General features: G+C 40.9%; 1 protein-coding gene across 1 annotated transcript in view; it reads left to right on the top strand.

Annotated features, from left to right (window-relative positions):
* The window catches only part of LOC109936422 (G protein-coupled receptor kinase 5), a 243,528-nt gene that overhangs the window by 74,028 nt on the left and 149,176 nt on the right, over positions 1-20,324 (top strand). Inside the window, exon 2 of the mRNA XM_048608894.1 lies at positions 6,203-6,298. Coding sequence (XP_048464851.1) covers positions 6,203-6,298 — 96 coding nt within the window. The remainder of the gene's footprint in view (positions 1-6,202; positions 6,299-20,324) is intronic.

The following is a 20,324-nucleotide window of genomic DNA, read 5'->3' as shown; positions in this document are numbered from 1 at the left end:
TATCATACATTGCTGCCAAATTTTCATAATCACAATCTGGTGCTTTCCCTCCCACTCTACAGGCACGGTTTACTTGTTGTGCACCCATGCTTTTCAAAAATCTGACAGATCCTCTGTTAGCAGTATGTAGCCCTTTACATGTCTTTCCAGTATATTATAGATGACTAAATCCTTTGGCAGTTTCTTTGCGAAAGTTAAGTTATTTGTATCCTTGACATTTACCTGGTTTTCTTCTCCCCACTCCCCACCTTGTTCTGTTTAGTTCTGCCATCTAACTGTACCAGTGTTGATGAAAAGTCACCACCAAGACAATTCTTCAACTACATTTCTTGTTAGCTGCTGATATATGCATCCAGTATTTTGTTGTGCGTTTCAGAATACCAGTATTCATTTTCTTAATGTTTCAGTTTCATTTGATTTCCACAAGTCAATAAGTTGGCATTAATAGCTGTATTGCTCTTCCTTTGGCAGGTGGAAAGTGAGAGTGTTTATTTTTCACATACTTTCATACCTTTGCAACAATATTAATGATTGGCATTCAGGTGTGTTACGACCCTGACCAGAATACCAAATGTATGATATGATTGCCTTGGGACCGGTTATGGTTTTCATCAGAGGGGAGACAGTTAAACTATCTGAATGATACTTCACATTTAATGCTTAGGAGGTGGGTCTTGTGGTGTAACAGTAGTGTCTTTACCTCTGGGCCAGAAGCACTGTGTTCAAGTCCTACCAGCCACAGAGGTGACTCACACATTTCAAAGCATTGGTCAAATTTGCTGACTGTTATGATTTCCAAACGAAATGCTGGAAGTGTCGGTATTTAAGTATAGACGGTCAATTATTTTAAAAAACATCAAATTTGTCACTTGAAATAGAGCAAAGATGTCTGTTTTCAAAAAAAGACAAAGTTAAACATATGATTTTACTACTTGCACTGTATTTGAAAGCAGAATGTTTTAAATGTAGTAATTGTGAGCTATGTTTCTGAATTTCTGAAACCATAGATATATTTTTGTTAATATGATTAATATGGCTTAAAAATTGAAGATGTGTATATAAAATGTCAGCTAACAATTTCCGCACTTCATTTCCCCTCTGTATTAATTTATTCCTGGGATGTGCTTTCACCTGCAATCTTTTCCAATCTCATCTTGAATGAATAATTACCCCCACCCTTTCTCTATGTAGGTCACTGGATAGTGAGGAGGAGCTAGGTAGATTGATACAGGAACATTGAAGCCAATTATAACACCTTTATTGGCTCAACTAAACTACTGTTAACTAACTCTTTGTATAGACACTAGACCTGGAAGCATTCCAGTCTTTTCAATGGAGAAACTAAAAGCCATCTGGGGAACTAAATTTTCATTCTGACTGAAGGAATTTTCAGCATGGTAATCTGATAACTGTTGGAAGTGATTGCTTACTGATGAGACAGGCTGCATTTGATTGAATGATACAGGTTTGATTGTAGAGATTCTTACACCAGGATAGATGTTGTTCGTATTTGTATAGATATATTTTGCTGTGAAATATAAAAACAAAGCGTGTTTACAATTCTTGTAAAGTAGCTGAAGAAAATTAATGAAGCCATGAGTGTTCAATGCAAACATAGCAACTTGTGAATTAAGAGCAGGAATGATTCATTTGGCTTCAGGTCTGCTCTGCCATTCAGTAAAGTTATAACTGACCTGATTGTGGCCTCAACTCCAGTTTCAAAGTAACCCCTCATGCCCTTAGATTCTTGAATGACAGGGGAGTTAATCTAACTCACTCCTAAAAATGTTCAGTGTCCCTGTCCCCCACTCTGTCTGTGGAAATGAGTTACATAAACAAGCTTCTGGGTAAAAACAAATCTCCTCATCCCCATCTTAAATAGGAAACCACTTAGTTGTAAACAGTTCTTGTCTCTCCTACAAAGGAAAACATCCTTTCAGCATCCACCCTAACAAGTCCCCTCAGGCACTTGTACGTTTCAATAGATCACTTTTCATTCGTTGAAGCTCCAATGGATACAGATCCAACCTGTCAAACATTTTCTCCTCTGATAGCCCCTTCATCTCAAGAAACAGCTGAGTGAACATGCTCTAAACTGCTACTAATGCAATTATGTCTTTTAAAAGATGAGACCTGACTGTGCAGAGTGCTGTAAAAGTGATTGCACTATTCCCCACACAACTGTAGCAAAACCTCCTTGCATCTGTATTCCATTCCCCTTGCAATAAATAACAACATTCTATTTGCCTTCCTAATCACCTGCTCTAGCTGCGCATTGTCATCGTGTGATTCATATACCAGCACATTCAGATCACTCTGTATTTCCAGGGTCTACAGTCTCTCCATTTAAATAATATGCTACAGTTCCTGCTCAACTGGACATGTTTACATTTACCCCCAAATTATACTCCATCTGTCAAATCTTTGCCCATTCACTTAACCCATTTGTATTCATTTGCAAACACCTTATGTCTTTTTCATAACTTAACTTACTTTCCTATCTATCTTTGTATCATGAGCAAATTTAGTCAGTGCACATTCAGCCCTTTCATCCAAGTTATTGATATTGATTGTAAATAGTTAAGATCCCAGCATTGATCTCTGTGATCTGTCACTAGTTACATTTTGCCCATTTTATCTATCTTCCTTTGTTGTTAGCTAGTAAACCTTTTACCCATGCTAAAATGTTACTCCCTACACCATGATCTCTTATTTTGTAGAGTAACCTTTTGATGTGGCACCTTGCCAAGGCTTTATGGAAATCTAAGTATGACATGTTCACGGGTTTCCCTTCAGTCATATTGCTTGTTCATTCCTCAAAGAACTGTAATAAACAAGTCAAACACAATAAGCCTTTCGCAAAGCTACGTTAATTCTGCCTGAATGCATTGAGGTTTCCTGTATACCCTGCACATTGTTATTATATTATATTATCTCCATAATAGCTGTAAACATTTTCTTTATGACAGATGTTGAGCTAACTAATAATTTCTAGCTTTCTGTCTGTCTCCTTTTTGAAGGAGAAGTTTGAGGAGAAGTTACATTCATGATTTCATTATTTCCAATCCAGTGTGAGCTTTCCAGAATTTAGGCAATTTTGAGAAATTGAAACCAAATCTCAGCCGTCACTACTTTTAAGATCCTCGGATGGTGTCCAACAGGACCATGTGATTTGTTAGCTTTTAGTTCTAATAATTTTCCCTGGTGATCGTGTGTGTTTTAAGTCCCTCCTAACTCCTGGTTCACAACTATCTCTGCTATGTTATTTGTGTTCTCTACAGTGGAGACAGATGCAAAATGTCTGTTCAGCTTATCTGCCATTCCCTTACTTTCCTGTAATTCCTTGGGGACTAACACTCACTCTAATTACCATTTTTCTTTCTAAATGTCTGTCAAAACTCTTACGTTGTTTATGTTTTCAGCTCATTTTCTCTCCTACTCTAATTTCTCTATTTATTAATGTTTTTGGACATAGTTTAAAAAAGAAAACCCTCTGACCTGTCAAAAGTCTTTGTGGGATTAGCCACAGAGAGTACAATTTGAAATCAAAATACTGCAGATTCTGGAAATCTGAATTAACAGAGGAAATGTTGGAGAAATTCAACAGATCAGTTCAGAAACTGCTCTGAAGAAGTCGTATTGGACTCAACGTTAATTCTGTTTCTGTCTCCATAGATGATGCCAGACCTGCTAAGTTTCTCCAGTATTTTCTCTCCTTATCACAGCACATCCTGCCTCTAGAGTCATTGCTTCTCACTGGAACGTATGTTTGCCAAGTGTTATGAAATGCCTCCGTAAATGTCTGCTACTACAACCCTACTCACCTATCAGTTAACCTAATTTCCCAGTTTCCTTTTCCTCTTTTCTGGTAAGAAATGGTGTTCTTTAGTATACTAAAACGTTGTGATATTGACAAAGTCTAATTTCTAGTCCTTTGGCTATAAAGAACTTGAGTATTGTTGAAAAACTATAGCTTTTGCCAAAGCTTTCCATCTTGCATTGATCTGAACATCTTCAGGAATACTCGTGTAAAGGAGAACAATATTTTATACTGTATGAGAAGTGAGTGCTGATTGGTAAATGGACTCTGATTGGTAGAAGTTGGCCACCTGATGAGTGCAATACGAGAAGCTTCAAAAAAAGTCTGTCTTCAACAAGACCAAAGTTAACTTGATTCAGTAAATAGTTCCAGTAAATTAGAAATGTAGAAAGTAGGAACAGGAATGCAATGGCAAATGCCATTCAGTGCCAGGGGCTCGGGTTCAATTCCAGCCTAGGGTGACTGTGTGGAGTTTGTACATCCTCCCTGTGTCTGCGTGGGTTATCACCTGGTGCTCTGGTTTCCTCCCACAGTTCAAAGATGTGCAGGTTAGGTGGATTGGCCATGCTAAATTTGTTTGTGGTGTCCAGGGTGCATGGTTAATGTGGAGTTACAGGAATTGGGCTAGTGACATGGGTCTGGTTGGGATGCTGTTCAGAGGATTGGTGCAGACTCAATGGGCCAAATAGCCTCTATCTGCAGAGTTGGGATTCTGCGAGTAGACAGTTCAGGTCTTTTGAGTCTGCTCTGTCATTCAGTGTAATCATGGCTGATCATCAAGCTCGGTACCCTGTTCCCAGTCATTGGAAACGTCCTTCCTGTGTTTGCTGTGCCTTTTGCTGTTAGAATTTTATAGGTTTCAATGAGATCCCACTCATTCTTCTAAACTCCAGGGAATTCTAACTGATCCAGTCTCTGTCAGTCCTGCTATCCCAGGAATCAAGCTAGTAAACCTCGATTATACTCCATCCAGAGTCAGAACATCCTTGAGGAGTAAGGAAACAAGGAGACCATAACTGCACACAATACTCCAAGTGTGGTCTCACCAGGGCCCTGCACAATTGCAGCAAGATATCCTTGCTCCTGTATTTGAATTTGCTTACTACGAACACCAGTGTGCTATTTGTCTTCTTCGCCGCCTGCTGCACCTCCGTGCTTACTTTCAAGCAACTGGTGTACACGGATACTCAGGTCCCCCTCCCCCTTGCACCTCCACTTCACCAATCTATTACCATTCTGTTAACAATCTGCCTTCCTGTTTTGCTAGCAAAGTAGACAGCCTTACATTTATCTACAGTATACTTCATTTGCCATGCATTTGCTTACTCACTCAACTTGTCCAAATTGCACTGAAGCATCTCTGCATCCTTCTCACAGTTCACCCTCCCACCCTGCTTTGTGTCATCTGCAAATTTGAATCGATTACACTTGTCCTCATCTAAATCATTATATTATGAATAGCTGGGGTCCTAGCACTCATCCCTGCAGTACCCCACTAATCACTGCCTGCCAATCAGAAAAGACCCTTTCATTGCTATACTGTTTCCTGTCTGCCAACCAGTTCCCTATCCGTGTCAATACACTGCAATCCCATGAGCTTTAATTTTACATGCTAATCTCTTATCTGGGATTTTACCTTAAAATTGAGGTCCATTACCAAGAAGAGGCTAGATGGCCTTTTTTTGAAAAAATAAAATTGCATTTATACAGTACTTTACACAACTGCCAAACATCCCAAAGTGCTTTGCAGACAATGAATATGTTTGAATAGTAGCCACTGTTGTAATGTAGGATTTGCAGTAACACCCATAAGCAGCAACGTGATAACCAGATAATTTACTCTTTTCTGAAGTTCATTGTGGGATCAATACTGACCAAGGAAAGCTTCCCTAATTTTCCACAAAGTAGCATCATGAAATCTTTTATGTTTACTCAAGCAGGCAGCTGGAGTCTCAGTTTAGCATCTCATCTGAAAGACAATGTATCTGCAGTACTGCCTCAAAACTGCACTGGAATGTCAGCCTTGACTTTTTTTTCCTGTACTCAGACCCTGCAGTCACTGCTTGAAGTTCAACATGTTTTCTCAGTTAATATTTTGAATTGTATAAATTTAGGTGTGTTTTGTAGCTCATTGCTAAAGCGATAGAACCTGCAATTATGTTGGCAATTGTCTCTTGATTTCAGTTGAGCAACGAATGAAGGAGAAAGTAACAGACATGTCACTTTGTGCAAATAGTTAGAAAAAAAAATAGCTTTTGCAGCACAGAGAGGGTTCTACAAGGATAATGGAAAGAAGCTCACAATTTTTGCAAGTAACTTTTTGAAATGACTGTAAGCACCTTTGCTTTGGGTTTGTATCTCAACATCTTTCTGTTTGTGTAGGTGGTGGAGGAAAGCGCAAGGGTAAAAGTAAAAAGTGGAAAGAAATATTGAGGTTTCCTCATGTGAGCCAATGTGAAGATCAAAGGAAATCAATAGGTGAGTAACGTATCATAACCTTTGCCTTATTTGTGCAAAAGCAACAGTTGAACATTTATCATGCACGAGCAGTTTTGGTGAAAACACAAACTGACAGGAAACCTTTCCTCTTCAAGAAAGCAAAGAATGGAACAAGGTTTACATTGTTAGTCTTTTAGCTGCTCTGTCAAAATGGAGTAAAGATATTCAAATGTTACTGTCTAATTCAGTCCACTGTAATTTAAATGCATTTACCTTGGGTTTAGACATTTTAGTTTTCCCTAGCAAAAGCATACTTACAAATACTGTTTCCTTCGGCCCAAACTGGTCCATGCCGACCAAAATGTCCATCCACGTCAATCCTATTTCACTGTGCTTGGCCCATATCCTTCTAAACCTTTCCTATCCATATATTCATCCAAATACCTTTTAAATATTGTTAATGTACCCGCCTCAACCACTCCTGCTGGAAAATCATTCCATATGCGTACCACCCTCCTTAAAAAAAGTTGCTCCTCAGGTTCCCATGCATTCTTTCCCCTCTTACCTTAAACTGATGCCCTCTTGTCCTCGATTCCCCACCCCTGGGAAAAAGACTGTGTGCATTCACCTTATCCAGGCCTCTTGTGATCTTAGACACTTCTATAAGATCCCCCCTCAGTCTCCTACACTCTAAAGAAAAAAGTCCTAGCTTGACAAACCTCTCCCTTTAACTCAGTCCCTTGAGTCCTGGCAACATCCTTGTAAATTTCTTCTGCACTCTTTCCAGTTTAATAACATCCTATAGCAAGGTGACCAAAACTCAACACAGTACTCCAAGAGTGGCTTCACCAACATGCTGTATGACTGCAACATAACCTCCCAACTTCTGTACTTAGTGCCCTGACTGATGAAGACTAGTGTGCCAAACGCCATCTTCACTGCCGTGTGACTCCACTTTCAGAACCGTGCACCTGCACTCCAAGGTCCCTCTGTTTCACTACACTCCTTAAGGCCCTACCATTCGCCATGAAACTCTTGATTTTGTACCCAGATTTTGTTTTGGTCCCTATGCCTGTTATTTACACTAATGGATCCCCAGTAGCACTGTTTGTTGGCTATTGTACACCAATTGTGTATATTGGAGGAATCCAAAGTCATTGAATTAAAGAGATAGAATAGATTAAATTTCATTTTTGTTAAATAATATTTTCAGATATTTCTGGAGATTGAGCTTTGCAACTATTTGTAATTCAATAAGATTTATTTATACAGATTTTTCTCTACCATTTTATCCCATACCTTGTATAAATCTGAGGATAGACAGTGAAATGTTGCGTACACGGTGGGAGGTAGGTATCTGCTAATTAATGGGACTGGGGTAGTGGAATTTAATTGCACTTGGGAGCAGTTCAATGTATTTGAAAATAATTTTGAATGCTCTTGGGATTTGGCAGAACTGGGCTTCAGGTGTCCTGCTGTTTCACATTATTGAACTTGGAGAGTTGTGCCTTTGGCAGCATAGAGTCCTCTTGCACCAACATCATTGCAGGAGAGCCTGCAATCTGTCAGAACTGTGAGGACAAAGCTGAGGTTTAGCATAACTGGGAGTAGAATGTGGGATTTGGCTAATTGGTGTATCCCTGGAGAGGTGGAGGTAGTATAGAATGGGTCTGTTGGCACTGCACATATCAGATTTCATTTTGGTTTGTGGCATTCCAATTGATCTCTATTAATAATAAATATCTTTGGCCTCTTTCTGCAAAACTCTTGCATACTTTTTCTCTCCTGCATGTGATTCCCTCACTCTCTTTTTCTCATCGTGTTCATCTCTTTCTCTCCATGGCTCTCTTATTGTGTCTCACACTCTGTGACATTCCTTTCATGGAAAACTGAAGTCATATGGTCTTCTGATCCTCAGAAAAGGATCTTGTTTTCTTTCTGAAATAAGAAGGAGAAAGAAGTGCCTTTGCCGGAGATACAGTGTTGCACCTGATAGGAAACACAAAGACCAGTTATGTGTCTGTATCCCAGAATTAGAGTTTTCATGTTGCTGTATCATCGAAAATTAATCCAGTTCTCATGAATGGTATTTGGCACAGCTGACAACTGCTAGGTCACATCCAGGTGAGAGTACAACTAGGGATGTGTGCTGATTTTATCTTCTATTCTTAAATAGCCAACTTATTTTTATTGCAATTGAAGTATAGTTTACAGATTCATTCCCCTGATCTGTAATTGGCTGCCAGAACTTTTACAGAAAATGCGTTGTGTTTTTATCTTGAATCATCAATACCGTCACGTTGTTGAGCATCTGGAGTGATTGCTGGGCCTCTGCTGAGATATTTGTATCATCGATAATCATGGCTGAGGTGCCAGAATACTGGAGGTTGGCTAGCATGGTGCCATTATTTAAGAAAGGTGGTAAGGAAAGGTCAGGGAACTGTAGAATGGTGAGCCTTATGTCAGTGGTGGCTAGGTTGTTGGAGAGGATTCTGAGGGACAGGATTTACATGTATTTGCAAAGGCAAGGACTGATTAGGGCTAGTCAACATGACTTTATACGTGGGAAATCGTGTCTCACTAACTTGATTGAGTTTTTTGAAGAAGTGACAAAGAAGATTGAAGGCAGAGCGGTGGATGTTGTCTATATAGACTTCAGCAAGGTGTTTGACAAGGTTCTGCACCGTAGACTGGTTAGCCATGTTTAATCACATAGAATCCCGGCAGAGCAAGCCGTTTGGATACAATATTGACTTGAAGGTAGGAGACAGAGGGTGGTGGTGGAAGGTTGTTTTTCAGACTGGAGGCCTGTGACCAGCGGTATACCGCAAGGATTGATGCTAGGTCCACTTCTTTTTGTCATTTATACAAATGATTTGGATATGAATGTAGGAGGAATGCTTAGTAAGTTTTTAGATGACACCAAGATAGGTGGTGTAGTAGACGGTGAAGAAGGCAATTTTGGAGTACAACAGAACCTTGATCAGATGGGCCAAAGGGCCGAGGAGCGGCTGACAGAGTTTAATTTAGATAAATGTGAGGTGTTGCATTTTGATAAGGCAAATCAGGGCATGACATATACACTCAGATAGTAAGAACTGCAGATGCTGGAGTCAGAGATAACACAGTGTGGAGCTGGAGGAACACAGCAGGCCAGGCAGCATCAGAGGACCTTCTTCAGAAGGGTCCCGACACGAAATGTCAATTTTCCTGCTCCTCTGACGCTGCCTGGCCTGCTGTGCTCCTCCAGCTCCACACTGTGTTATCCATGACATATACACTTAATGGTAGTATCCTGGGGAGTGTTGCTGAACAAAGAGACCTTAGGGTACAAGTTCATTGTTCCTTGAAGGTGGAGTCACAGGTAGACAGGGTAGTGAGGAAGGCATTTGGTACACTTGCCTTTATTGGTCAATGCATTGAGTATAGGAATTGGAATGTTATGTTGCAGTTGTACAGGACATTGGTTAGGCCCCTTTTGGAATATTGTGTTCAATTGTGATTTTCCTGCTATGGGAAAGATGTTGTTAAACTTGAAAGAGTTCAGTAAAGATTTACAAGAATGTTACCAGGGTTGGAGAATTTGAACTATAGGGAGAGGCTGAATAGGCTGGACTTATTTTCCCTGGCGCCTCAGAGGCTGAGGGGCAATCTTATAGAGGTTTATAAAATCATGAGGGGCATGAATAAGGTGAATAGCCAAGGTGTTTTTTCCAGAGGTGGGGGAGTCCAAGTCTAGAGGGCATAGCTTTAAGGTGAAAGGGGAAAGATATAAAAGGGACCTAAGGGTAACTTTTTCATGCAGAGGGTGGTGTGTGTATGGACTGAGCTGCCAGAGGAAGTGGTGGAAACGGGTACAAATACAACATTTATAAGGAATAGAAAGGTATATGAAAAGGAAAGGTTTAGAGGGATATGGGCCAAATGCTGGCAAATGGGACTAGATTAATTTAGGATATCTGGTCAGCATGGATGAGTTGAACTGAAAGGTCTGTTTCCATGCCGTATAACTATGACTCTATCTGTCAGTGAAGGTTACAAGAAGAACATAGTTAAATTGACTACGTGGTTTACCGAATGAAGTAGCCATTGAAGACTTAGAGTTATAGAGATATACAGCATGGAGACAGACCCTTTGGTCCAACTCATCCAAAGGGACCAGATATCCAAATAAATCTAGTTCCATTTGCCAGCATTTGGCCCACATCCATCTAAACCCTTCCTATTCATATACCCTACTTGATATTATATTTTACAATATATCTATTCAATGTATTCCCTGAGCAGCCCAATCTTGGGACTGGAAACTTTCCATATGTCATATTGAACGTTTGATCTCCAATCTGTTTCTTTATTCCTCAGCTTTTGCATAACTCATTGTAAGCAACATTTTTGGACTACTTCTGAGAATAAATGCAAATTCACATTTGAACAGCTTGCTCTATGAAATTAAAAAAAAATAAAAAGCCAAAATTTCTTGGATATATCCTTTTAAAAATAGCTTATTTCGTAAGTATTGTATTTAGAGTCCCAAATACATTCACGAGTGCTTGTTTTCACATACTGAAGCACTGCAAAGGAACATGCTGCTATACTCACATCTGTACTTAGTAAAAGTCAGCATGAAAGTAATATCCAAAGTGGATGCATTGTTCACTCTGTGCTTACTAAATACATATAAAATTACATTTGTCCTGCACACCTCAAAGGTGGAACCATGGCTTCTAGTTCAACAGCTAGAAATGCTTAGTCTCTTATTTGGTATTACCCGAGTAATTCAATGGGAGAAAAATGTTCCATTACTCTGAGGACATACTGCGTTTATCAATACTAATTATAGTTTAATTCATCAGGGAAAAATGGACTTGTCTAGCATAATTTCTTTCGTGTTGACTAGACTGGTTGGAAGGCTGTTCATTTAATCACTGAAGTCTGCACTTCAGTCATTATCACTCGGCTGTAAGGTTAAAGTTAATTGTAGGCTGTTGGAGCTATAATGTGAAAGTTATTTCATACAGTACTAACCGTGATGGACTGTTCGATGAAATTGCTTGGTATTGTCACTTATTGCTTCAACTGTCTGCAGACCGTGAGGCTGGTTTCTGCACTTACACTTTATAAATATATATTGTAAATCAAGTGCTTGCATTGGAAGAACAGATGTGTAACTAATATTGTGTATAAGTTTTTTGCATGAAATAATCATCCCCATATTTATGGACATCACTTTGATATTGGCTACTTCGGAAACAGCATTTTGCAATTTCACTACAGGAGCAAGGATTCCTAGGCTGAATTTTTACTTTGGGTACGAGAAATAGGTGCCTTCCTGGTCTCTATATTTAAGGAAGGATGCAAATTCATTAGAAGCCATTCAATGAAAATTTATTAGACTTCTATCTGAAATGAACAGACTCCTATGAGGAATGATAAGATTGACAAGACCTCTAACTGTTAGATATGAACACACGAGCAAGGAACAAGCGTAGGTCAGTTGGCCCTTTGAGCCTGTTCTGCCTGTCAATAAAATCTGATTCTAACCTCAGCTGAACTTTCCTGTATATCCCTGATAATCTTTCATTCTGTTTGTAATCAAGAATCTTGGTATTTCAAAGAGCAGGACGTGATCTGATTGAAAGATACAAGGCACCTCGACAAGGTGCGTGTGGAAAGGATGTTTCCACTTCTGGGAGAAACACGAGCTAGGGGTTTAAAAATAAGAGGTTTCCCATTTAGGAGGAAATAAAAATTAATCTCAGTCTTTGGAACACACATCCACCAAAAAGCAGTGGAAGCAGTTCTTGAACCTTATTGAGACAGATATAGATAGATTCTTGATAAGCAAGGGGTGAGAGGCTATCAGGAGGGTGCCTGTGGAGTAATTAGATCATCAATCTTCTATTGAATGGAAGGGCAGACTTGTGGGGCTGAGTAGCCTGTTCCTGCTTTGTATGTTCATATGAGCCAGAGTTGTTTCCAGAATTGAACCCACCCCTAGGGTAAACGGGAAATCCTGGGAGTTTTACAGGGAGATCCCCCACCCACCCCCACCAGCCAGTTGTCATGGAGAAAGTTCCCTGCCCGAGTGGGTGTCCAGTTAAGCTTTCAAAGCTGGATGACCAATCATGAGGCTTTTCTGCTTAAGAGAAGCAGTGAGCTGCAACAAAAGCGAAGTAAGAATTGACACTTCAACATGAAGGCTCATTCTGACTGTTTTTAAAACAAAACAATAGAAAAAGCAACCAGGCTGCAATTGTTGTGAGGATGTCCTTTCATAAGGCAATCTTCTTCCTGTGCCATGCCAGGAGGACAGGCCTTAGACCGGCTTGGAGTTTGAGTCTTGACTCCCCAGTGCCCCTCCAGTTAAACTGGCTTCTCATTGCAGTAAGAAACTGGAAGTTGACTGGAAAATCCCAGTGGCTTTCTCTCCATTTCCTTAGTGCACTTAATGAGCTGACTTGACTGCCAGCCTTGTGGGTTGGGAGTGCTATTACGTCAAACCCTTCCTGGACAAATATGGAATTGGATGCAAAAAAACTGGCACGACAGCCACACCAGTATTGTCCAGGTCTGTCTGCTTCCATTTACAATCATAGTGAGTCACAAAGACTCCACTCTGACTCCACAAGTAAGCAGGAATGCCGCATTGATTATGCAATCAGTGTTCCAAATAGTTTCCTGGAATGCTTTGCACCTTGTAAAGGCCAGTAGGCCTCTTGGTTTGGCTGTTCAGCCAAAAAACAACATTTCTACAATGTTACCTTTTAAGTGGGTTGATTAGTGACTATATGACTGGTTTGTGATGCAGTGTGATGCCAAAAGCATGGGTTCAGTTCCAGTATTGGCTGAGGACATCATTGAAGTCCTCCCTTCTCAACCTTGCCCCTCACCTGAGGTGTGATGACCTTCCAGTTAAACTCAGCACTAGTTGTCTCTCTCTAATGCGAGATCAGCTCTGTGGTCTTCTGGAATTATGGTAACTTTTATCTTTCCTTTACTTCTCTGTACTAAAGTATCAGCATGGATTATTTGCAACAATCCCTGGAGTCAGGCTTGAATCCTCGACACAAGTGTGAGACAGTTGAACCAAGGTGGGCAACTATACGTTTTTTAAGATTTTGAAGAGGTCTGAAAATATGTTGTTTTCTTTGATTCATGCATGCGCAGGGAAGTAAGATGATGAAATTACAGAATGAGCTCTGAGCTGTAATCGTACTTTGTACTGGCCCACCATTTTATCTGTTTGATTAATTAAGCTGCACTGTTCCTAATGAAAATTACAGTTGAGTTACAACTCTGCTTACTCCAAGGTAAACTATACTTGCTATTTCTTCCCAAATTATTTTCCTAAGATCAATTGTTCTGGCAAATACTACATTAAGTTAGTTGCTCAGCAGGTCAGCACACCTGGTAGGATTTGTAAGAAACCCTGTCACAAATAGGCTTTCTACTTTAAGCTTCAAGTTAGACCACAACTTCCACAATATTTAGCAAAGTTTACTGTTGAAGAGAAGTGTAATGTTAATAAAATAACGTGCAGCTATTCAGTAGAAAAAATATATTTTAGAACAATCCTTTGAGGTAGCATTGAGTGGCAGTCAGCAAAAGCTAACTTTTTCTCATATTTAGGTCGTCATTTGGAAAAGGCTGCTTCAACACCGATAAATAAGTCTGGGTTCAATTAAAAGTTGAAAGCCATTTGTAATTAATAATAGACTTTGTACACATGCACTATGCAAAGTTTTTTTGCATAACGCATACACTTCCTGTCCGCACAACTTTCTTCCTGTTATCACACTTTTTGAATAACATTTTTACGTCAACATCGAAATGGAAAATTATTGAATGATTATGTATCATTATTGGGAAGCTGTACAAAGTATGTTAAAGCTTTGTTGAAAGGGAACAGTCAATTTCCTGTCATGATACAGTTGCAGGCTTCACTAATCTTGGGAATATCATGGGCATTGGGAATATTGTGAGCAGTTTTGGGCCCCATATCTAAGGAAGGATGTGCTGCTGTTGGAGGGAGTCCAGAGGAGGTTTAAAAGAATGATCCCGACGAAGTAGAGGTTGTCATATGACGAGCAGTTGACGACTCTGCGTCTGTACTTGATGGAATTCAAAAGTATGAGGGGAATCTCATTGAAATTTAGGGAGTAGCGAGAGGCCTAGTTAGAGACTGGACGTGGAGATGATGTTTCCAATAGTAGGAATGAGTAGGATTCGAGGGCACAAACTTGGAGTGTGCTGAGATGAGGAGGAATTTCTTCAGCCAGAGGGTGGTGAAGCTGTGGAAGTCATTGCTGCAGAAGGCTGTGGAGGCCAAGTCACTGAGTATATTTAAAACATAGAGAGGTTCTTGATTAGTAAAGAGATCAAAGATTACAGGGATAAGTTAGGAGAATGGGGTTAAGAAACATATCAACCACAATTGAATGGTTAGGGTTAGAGTTAGTAGACTTAATAGGCTGAATGGTCTAATTATGTCCAATATTTTATAGTCTTGTGGATGCATACATAAAATGAAATTAATATTTTGCAAAGTGAGTAATCAGATAAAACTTAAAGCATAAGTACATTTTAAATTTCTCTTGCATAAATGGCATCTCTGATTTTAATTTTGCAACAGGCAGGACTAATCATGACCATTTGTCGTCTGTTCGCCCATGCTGCTCTCACCCATCCTCAACTTCTGTGCCTCATCCTGTGCCCATTTTTCTTCTATACCCAATTATAATTGAATATAATTCTTTCCAATTCAAAAAACCAGCGCTGATCCACTTATCTCCACCTATCTCGACTCCATTTTCTCCCCCTTGGTCCAGGAACTCCCTACCTATGTCCGTGACACCACCCACACCCTCCACCTCCTCCAGAACTTCCAATTCCCCGGTCCCCAACACCTCATCTTTACCATGGACGTCCAGTCCGTATACACCTGCATTCCCCATACAGCTGGCCTAAAGGCCCTCCGCTTCTTCCTGTCCCGCAGGCCCGACCAGTCCCCTTCCACTGACACCCTCATCCGCTTAGCCGAACTCGTCCTCACCCTCAACAACTTCTCTTTCAATTCCTCCCACTTCCTACAGACAAAGGGGGTGGCCATGGGTACCCGCACGGGCCCAAGCTACGCCTGCCTCTTTGTAGGTTACGTGGAACAATCCCTCTTCCATACCTACACCGGCCCTAAACCCCACCTCTTCCTCCGTTACATTGATGACTGTATCGGCGCCGCCTCATGCTCCCACGAGGAGCTTGAACAGTTCATCCACTTCACCAACATCTTCCACCCCAACCTTAAGTTCACCTGGACCATCTCTAATACCTCTCTCTCCTTCCTGGACCTCTCTGTCTCCATCTCGGGCAACCACCTAGAAACCGATATCCATTTCAAGCCCACCGACTCCCACTGCTACCTAGAATACACCTCCTCCCACCCACCTTCCTGCAAAAATGCCATCCCCTATTCCCAATTCCTTTGCCTCCGCCGCATCTGCTCCCAGGATGAGGCATTCCACTCCCGTACATCTCAGATGTCCTCGTCCTCGTTTTTCAAGGACCGCAACTTCCTCCCCTCAGTGGTCGAGAACACCCTCGACCGTGTCTCCCGCATTTCCCGCAACTCATCCCTCGCACCCTGTCCCCGCAATAACAACCATAAAAGAATCCCCCTCGTCCTCACGTACCACCCCATCAATCTCCGGATCCAACGCATCATCCTCCGACACTTACGCCATCTGCAATCCGACCCCACCACCAAAGACAGCTTTCCCTCCCCACCCTTATCTGCTTTCCGGAGGGACCACTCTCTCCGTGACTCCCTTGTCCGCTCCACACTCCCCTCCAGCCCCACCACACCCGGCACTTTTCCCTGCAACCGCAGGAAGTGCTACAGCTGCCTCCATACCTCCTCCCTCACCCCCATCCCAGGCCCCAAGAAGACTTTCCACATCAAGCAGATGTTCACCTGCACATCTGCTAATGTGATATACTGCATCCGCTGTACCCGTTGTAGTCTCCTCTACATCGGGGAAACCAAGCGGAGGCTTGGGGACCGCTTTGCAGAACACCTATCTCGGTTTGCAATAAACAACTGCACCTCCCAGTCGTGAACCATTTCAACTCCCTCTCCCATTTCTCAGACGACATGTCCATCCTGGGCCTCTTGCAGTGCCACAACGATGCCACCCGAAGGTTGCAGGAACAGCAACTCATATTCCGCTTGGGAACCCTGCAGCCCAATGGTATCAATGTGGATTTCACAAGCTTCAAAATCTCCCCTCCCCCTACCGCATCCCAAAACCAGCCCAGCTCGTCCTCACCTCCCTAACCTGTTCTTCCTCCCACCTCAAGCCGCACCCCCATTTCCTACCTACTAACCTCATCCTGCCCCCTTGACCTGTCCGTCCTCCCTGGACTGACCTATCTCCTCCCTACCTCCCCACCTACACTCACCTTTACTGGCTCCATCCCCACCTCTTTGACCTGTCTGTTTCCTCTCCACCTATCTTCTCCTCTATCCATCTTCTATCCGCCTCCCCCTCTCTCCCTATTTCTTTCAGAACGCCCTTCCCCTCCCCCATTTCTGATGAAGGGTCTAGGCCCGAAACGTCAGCCTTCCTGCTCCTATGATGCTGCTTGGCCTGCTGTGTTCATCAGCTCTACACCTTGTTATCTCAGATTTTCCAGCATCTGCAGTTCCTACCATCTCTGATCCACGTTTCAGCTTGCTGTTCAATATCTGCAGTGGTTTGTCTGTCTTTGTTGGTGACAACACAGCACCATAACCAACTTGCAGTTTGCAGACTCAGCACGTTGGCCCATTTCCTGAATAGTATTTTCATTGTCACATTTCCTTCTCCTGGGAATAATCACTCAGTCGTCTGCCTCGAAAATAATTGTTCCTGCTGGTCGTACTTCCAACCCCCATTTGCCTTTGAAATCCTTCCCTTGCCCCTAAGCTTGCCAGTCACCATCTAAATAGTGTGTGCAATGAATAGCAGCAACAAATGTTGAGTAAGGGAGACTTGGAGGAGGAGCAGAAGCTGAGATTTAAAGCAAGTTACTGATGGAGGAAGACCATAATCACAGTGCCACAGAGTGATGGGGAACCCCTGGAGACTTTCAACAAAGGGTGTCATAGTGGGAACTTGTAAAGAGGAGGGTGAGAGTAGGCTGTAGTGAAGCATGCTAGTCAGGATGGATATGGTGCAGAACTGATAGAAGGAGCTTGGAAGGAATGCAGGGCAGAATGATGTTGGAGCATGCAGTTTGGAAAGGTTATCCAAGTGACCATAGCAGGAGAGACAGAGAATAGCAACAGGGAATAGTGAGAAAAGTTAATGGAGATGAAAAAGGAATCTGTTGAGTTTACTAACAGTGAGAATGTTTTTTAAAAAAAAGGTGAAAAAAGATGTCAATAGGTCTGGGGGTAAGAAAGTTACTCAAAAGCCATCCAGTGGCCACAATGTAGAATTGCACTATGACGCCAGTGTGTGCAAGAATTCACACCGATTAAAAATTAATTCAAAGGTACAGCTTAAAAAATGACAATGTCAAGAAGTTTCATCAACATGCGTTACTCTTCATTATGCTGTAAATGTGTTTATTCCAACCTGTGCAGATGTTTTAATTTGTCTCTGAAAGGTTGGTTTAATATAATTGTCTCCCAATGCAGATTTCCATCTTCTCTGGAACTGCAGCAGACCAAATAAACTTAAAACATCAGAAAAACATTTGGGCTGCTCCAAAGTAGGAATGTATATAGTTGAAATGTTTTAAACTGATTTTTCAGATCATTGTTGTCCTCTATCTGTGCTATGTCTGTCTATTTACAGATGCAGTACACTATAGCTTCATCTCACCAAGAAAATTCTGGTTACACTGGTTTCCAACTTATTAATTCATCTGTTAAATGAATCTAAAGTTTCAGATCTGTACCTTGACTTGTAATTGACACAAGCACTTACAGACATTAACAGGAACATTTACACAGTTGCATTCCGTTTTACATGGCATAGTATTATATTTGAGGTGATGTTTTGGAATGTGTATATTTTTAACTGGCAGGCCTGGTTCGCGAGTGAAATCTCATTCTACTGAGCTGTGGTCATTTAATTCAACAGCACAGGAAATCTTTTTTGCTCCATTTGTAAAATCATTCTTTGTGCTACAAAATGCTATGAAGATTTGAATTAAGATTTGATTTGCAGTGACTGTGAATATAATTTTGTTGTATTTTTAAAGAAATACCAAAATCTGTGCAGATTGCAGACAAGTAACGATGATAAATAGTATTATCATTCCTGATAATTTGATGGCCTTGAGTAATGTCATAATTAGTGGATAGATTTACTGAAGTTGTGATCCATGTAACATGCATTTGCCAATGTTTGAGAAAAGGTAGCTATGTTAAGAGTTAATATTTCTGGTAAAACAGTAATTATCCTTTCTTAAAGGGTTCATGTGTAATGCAAAAAGATGAATGTAGCAGCATAACTGAAGATACCATAGTTGATGTTTGGGATGTACATGATTAGCTCGTGACTCAGTCACTATGCGTCAGATTATGAGGAATAAAGGAATAATACTCACCTTATTCTAAAAGCTGTTTCACATTTACATTATGAATATCTATATGTACACCCTTCACACTTTAGGAACAAAACATACATATCTGGATAATACATCCATTCATGAAAATATTGAATACACACACTTCAGTATGTGCACAGCAGAAAAGAATTGTCCTTGGTTAAGCTACTAAATACAATGAATGCACATCATAACACTGTGATATGCATGGATATGGCAGACCATTTGTTACATCCCTTTTCAATCAACCAAAAAGAAACTACAATCCTCGTACTGCATCCATCCTTTTTTTAAAAGAACTCATTCCAGAATTTTCACCTCCACTGCTCTATAAAGTTTTCATTCCAAATGTTGATTACTATTTGTATGAGGAACTTGATGATTGGTTCTGAATTTGTTTTCTCAGTAGTTTGGCCCAGTATCCTTTCTCTGCATACTGTGGCAGGAAACCAATGTTCAAATTCATCACTTCTGTGTAGTTTGCTACCATATATTTCTGAGGGATGAGTTTAGATGCCTATTATCTGGTCTCACTAGGACACAGCACAGTCAGTTTCTCCACCTAGCAGTTTTTAAAGAAGCATGCTTTTGTTATTTTGACTGAATTCGTTCGCTTGGTACATATGTCATTCTTTTTATAAGTGTGATATTTCGCAATTTTGTTTTTACAAGATTCACCTGCCACAGGTGAGTCCGCTTACATATTTTATTCAAATAGTTTGAAAGTCATTTTTAGAATCAGTGTAAGTTTCTAATAAGATTATGTTTTGAGTTTACCAGCTGATAACCAGAGAAGCGTTCATTGAAAGAAACTTTGGTTTGACTGGCTGGAAGTAGTTTTGACCCTCGTGATGAGCTTCGCTTTTCAGCATACTTCCCTAATGGACAACAACATTCATTGTACAGAAGTAATTGAGCTAATAAGTTGTGTTGAGCATGTCATCAGGGAATAGTTTAGCAGAGTGGAAAGCAGTACAATGCTGGTTTCTCTGCATAGATCGTTATGTAACACAAGATGCCTGGAATAGCCTTTGTGCAGCACATTAAAAGCAATTCCTATAATCTGCTGGTTCAGTCAATCGGGAGCAACTTTCCATCCTTCAAGATGTCTGGACCTGCTGTACACTGAGGTAGACAAACTCTGTCTTTACCAAACTGTTAGACACACTAGAGCATGAGAAGCACTGGGATTTTAAAAAGGAATACTTTAAAAAAAAATTTGGACATAACCTTCAGAGACACATCACTTTTCCAGAAAATGCATTTGAAGAATCAAATCTATAGGTAACACAGGTATGGCTTCTATAGTTGAAGAGGTGAGGCAAAGATAGGGGCAGGCACTGATAGAGTTGGAAATGGTCAGTCTTAATGATGAGATAGTAGGAACTGCAGATGCTGGAGAATCCGAGACAACAAGGTGCAGGGCTGGATGAACACAGCAGGCCAAGCAGCATCATAGGAGCAGAGA

Source organism: Rhincodon typus, chromosome 20 (genome assembly GCF_021869965.1).
Source record: "Rhincodon typus isolate 14 chromosome 20, sRhiTyp1.1, whole genome shotgun sequence".
Taxonomy (NCBI): domain Eukaryota; kingdom Metazoa; phylum Chordata; class Chondrichthyes; order Orectolobiformes; family Rhincodontidae; genus Rhincodon; species Rhincodon typus.
The sequence above is the reverse complement of the archived record's forward strand: the minus strand, read 5'-3'. Positions and strand labels throughout refer to the sequence as shown.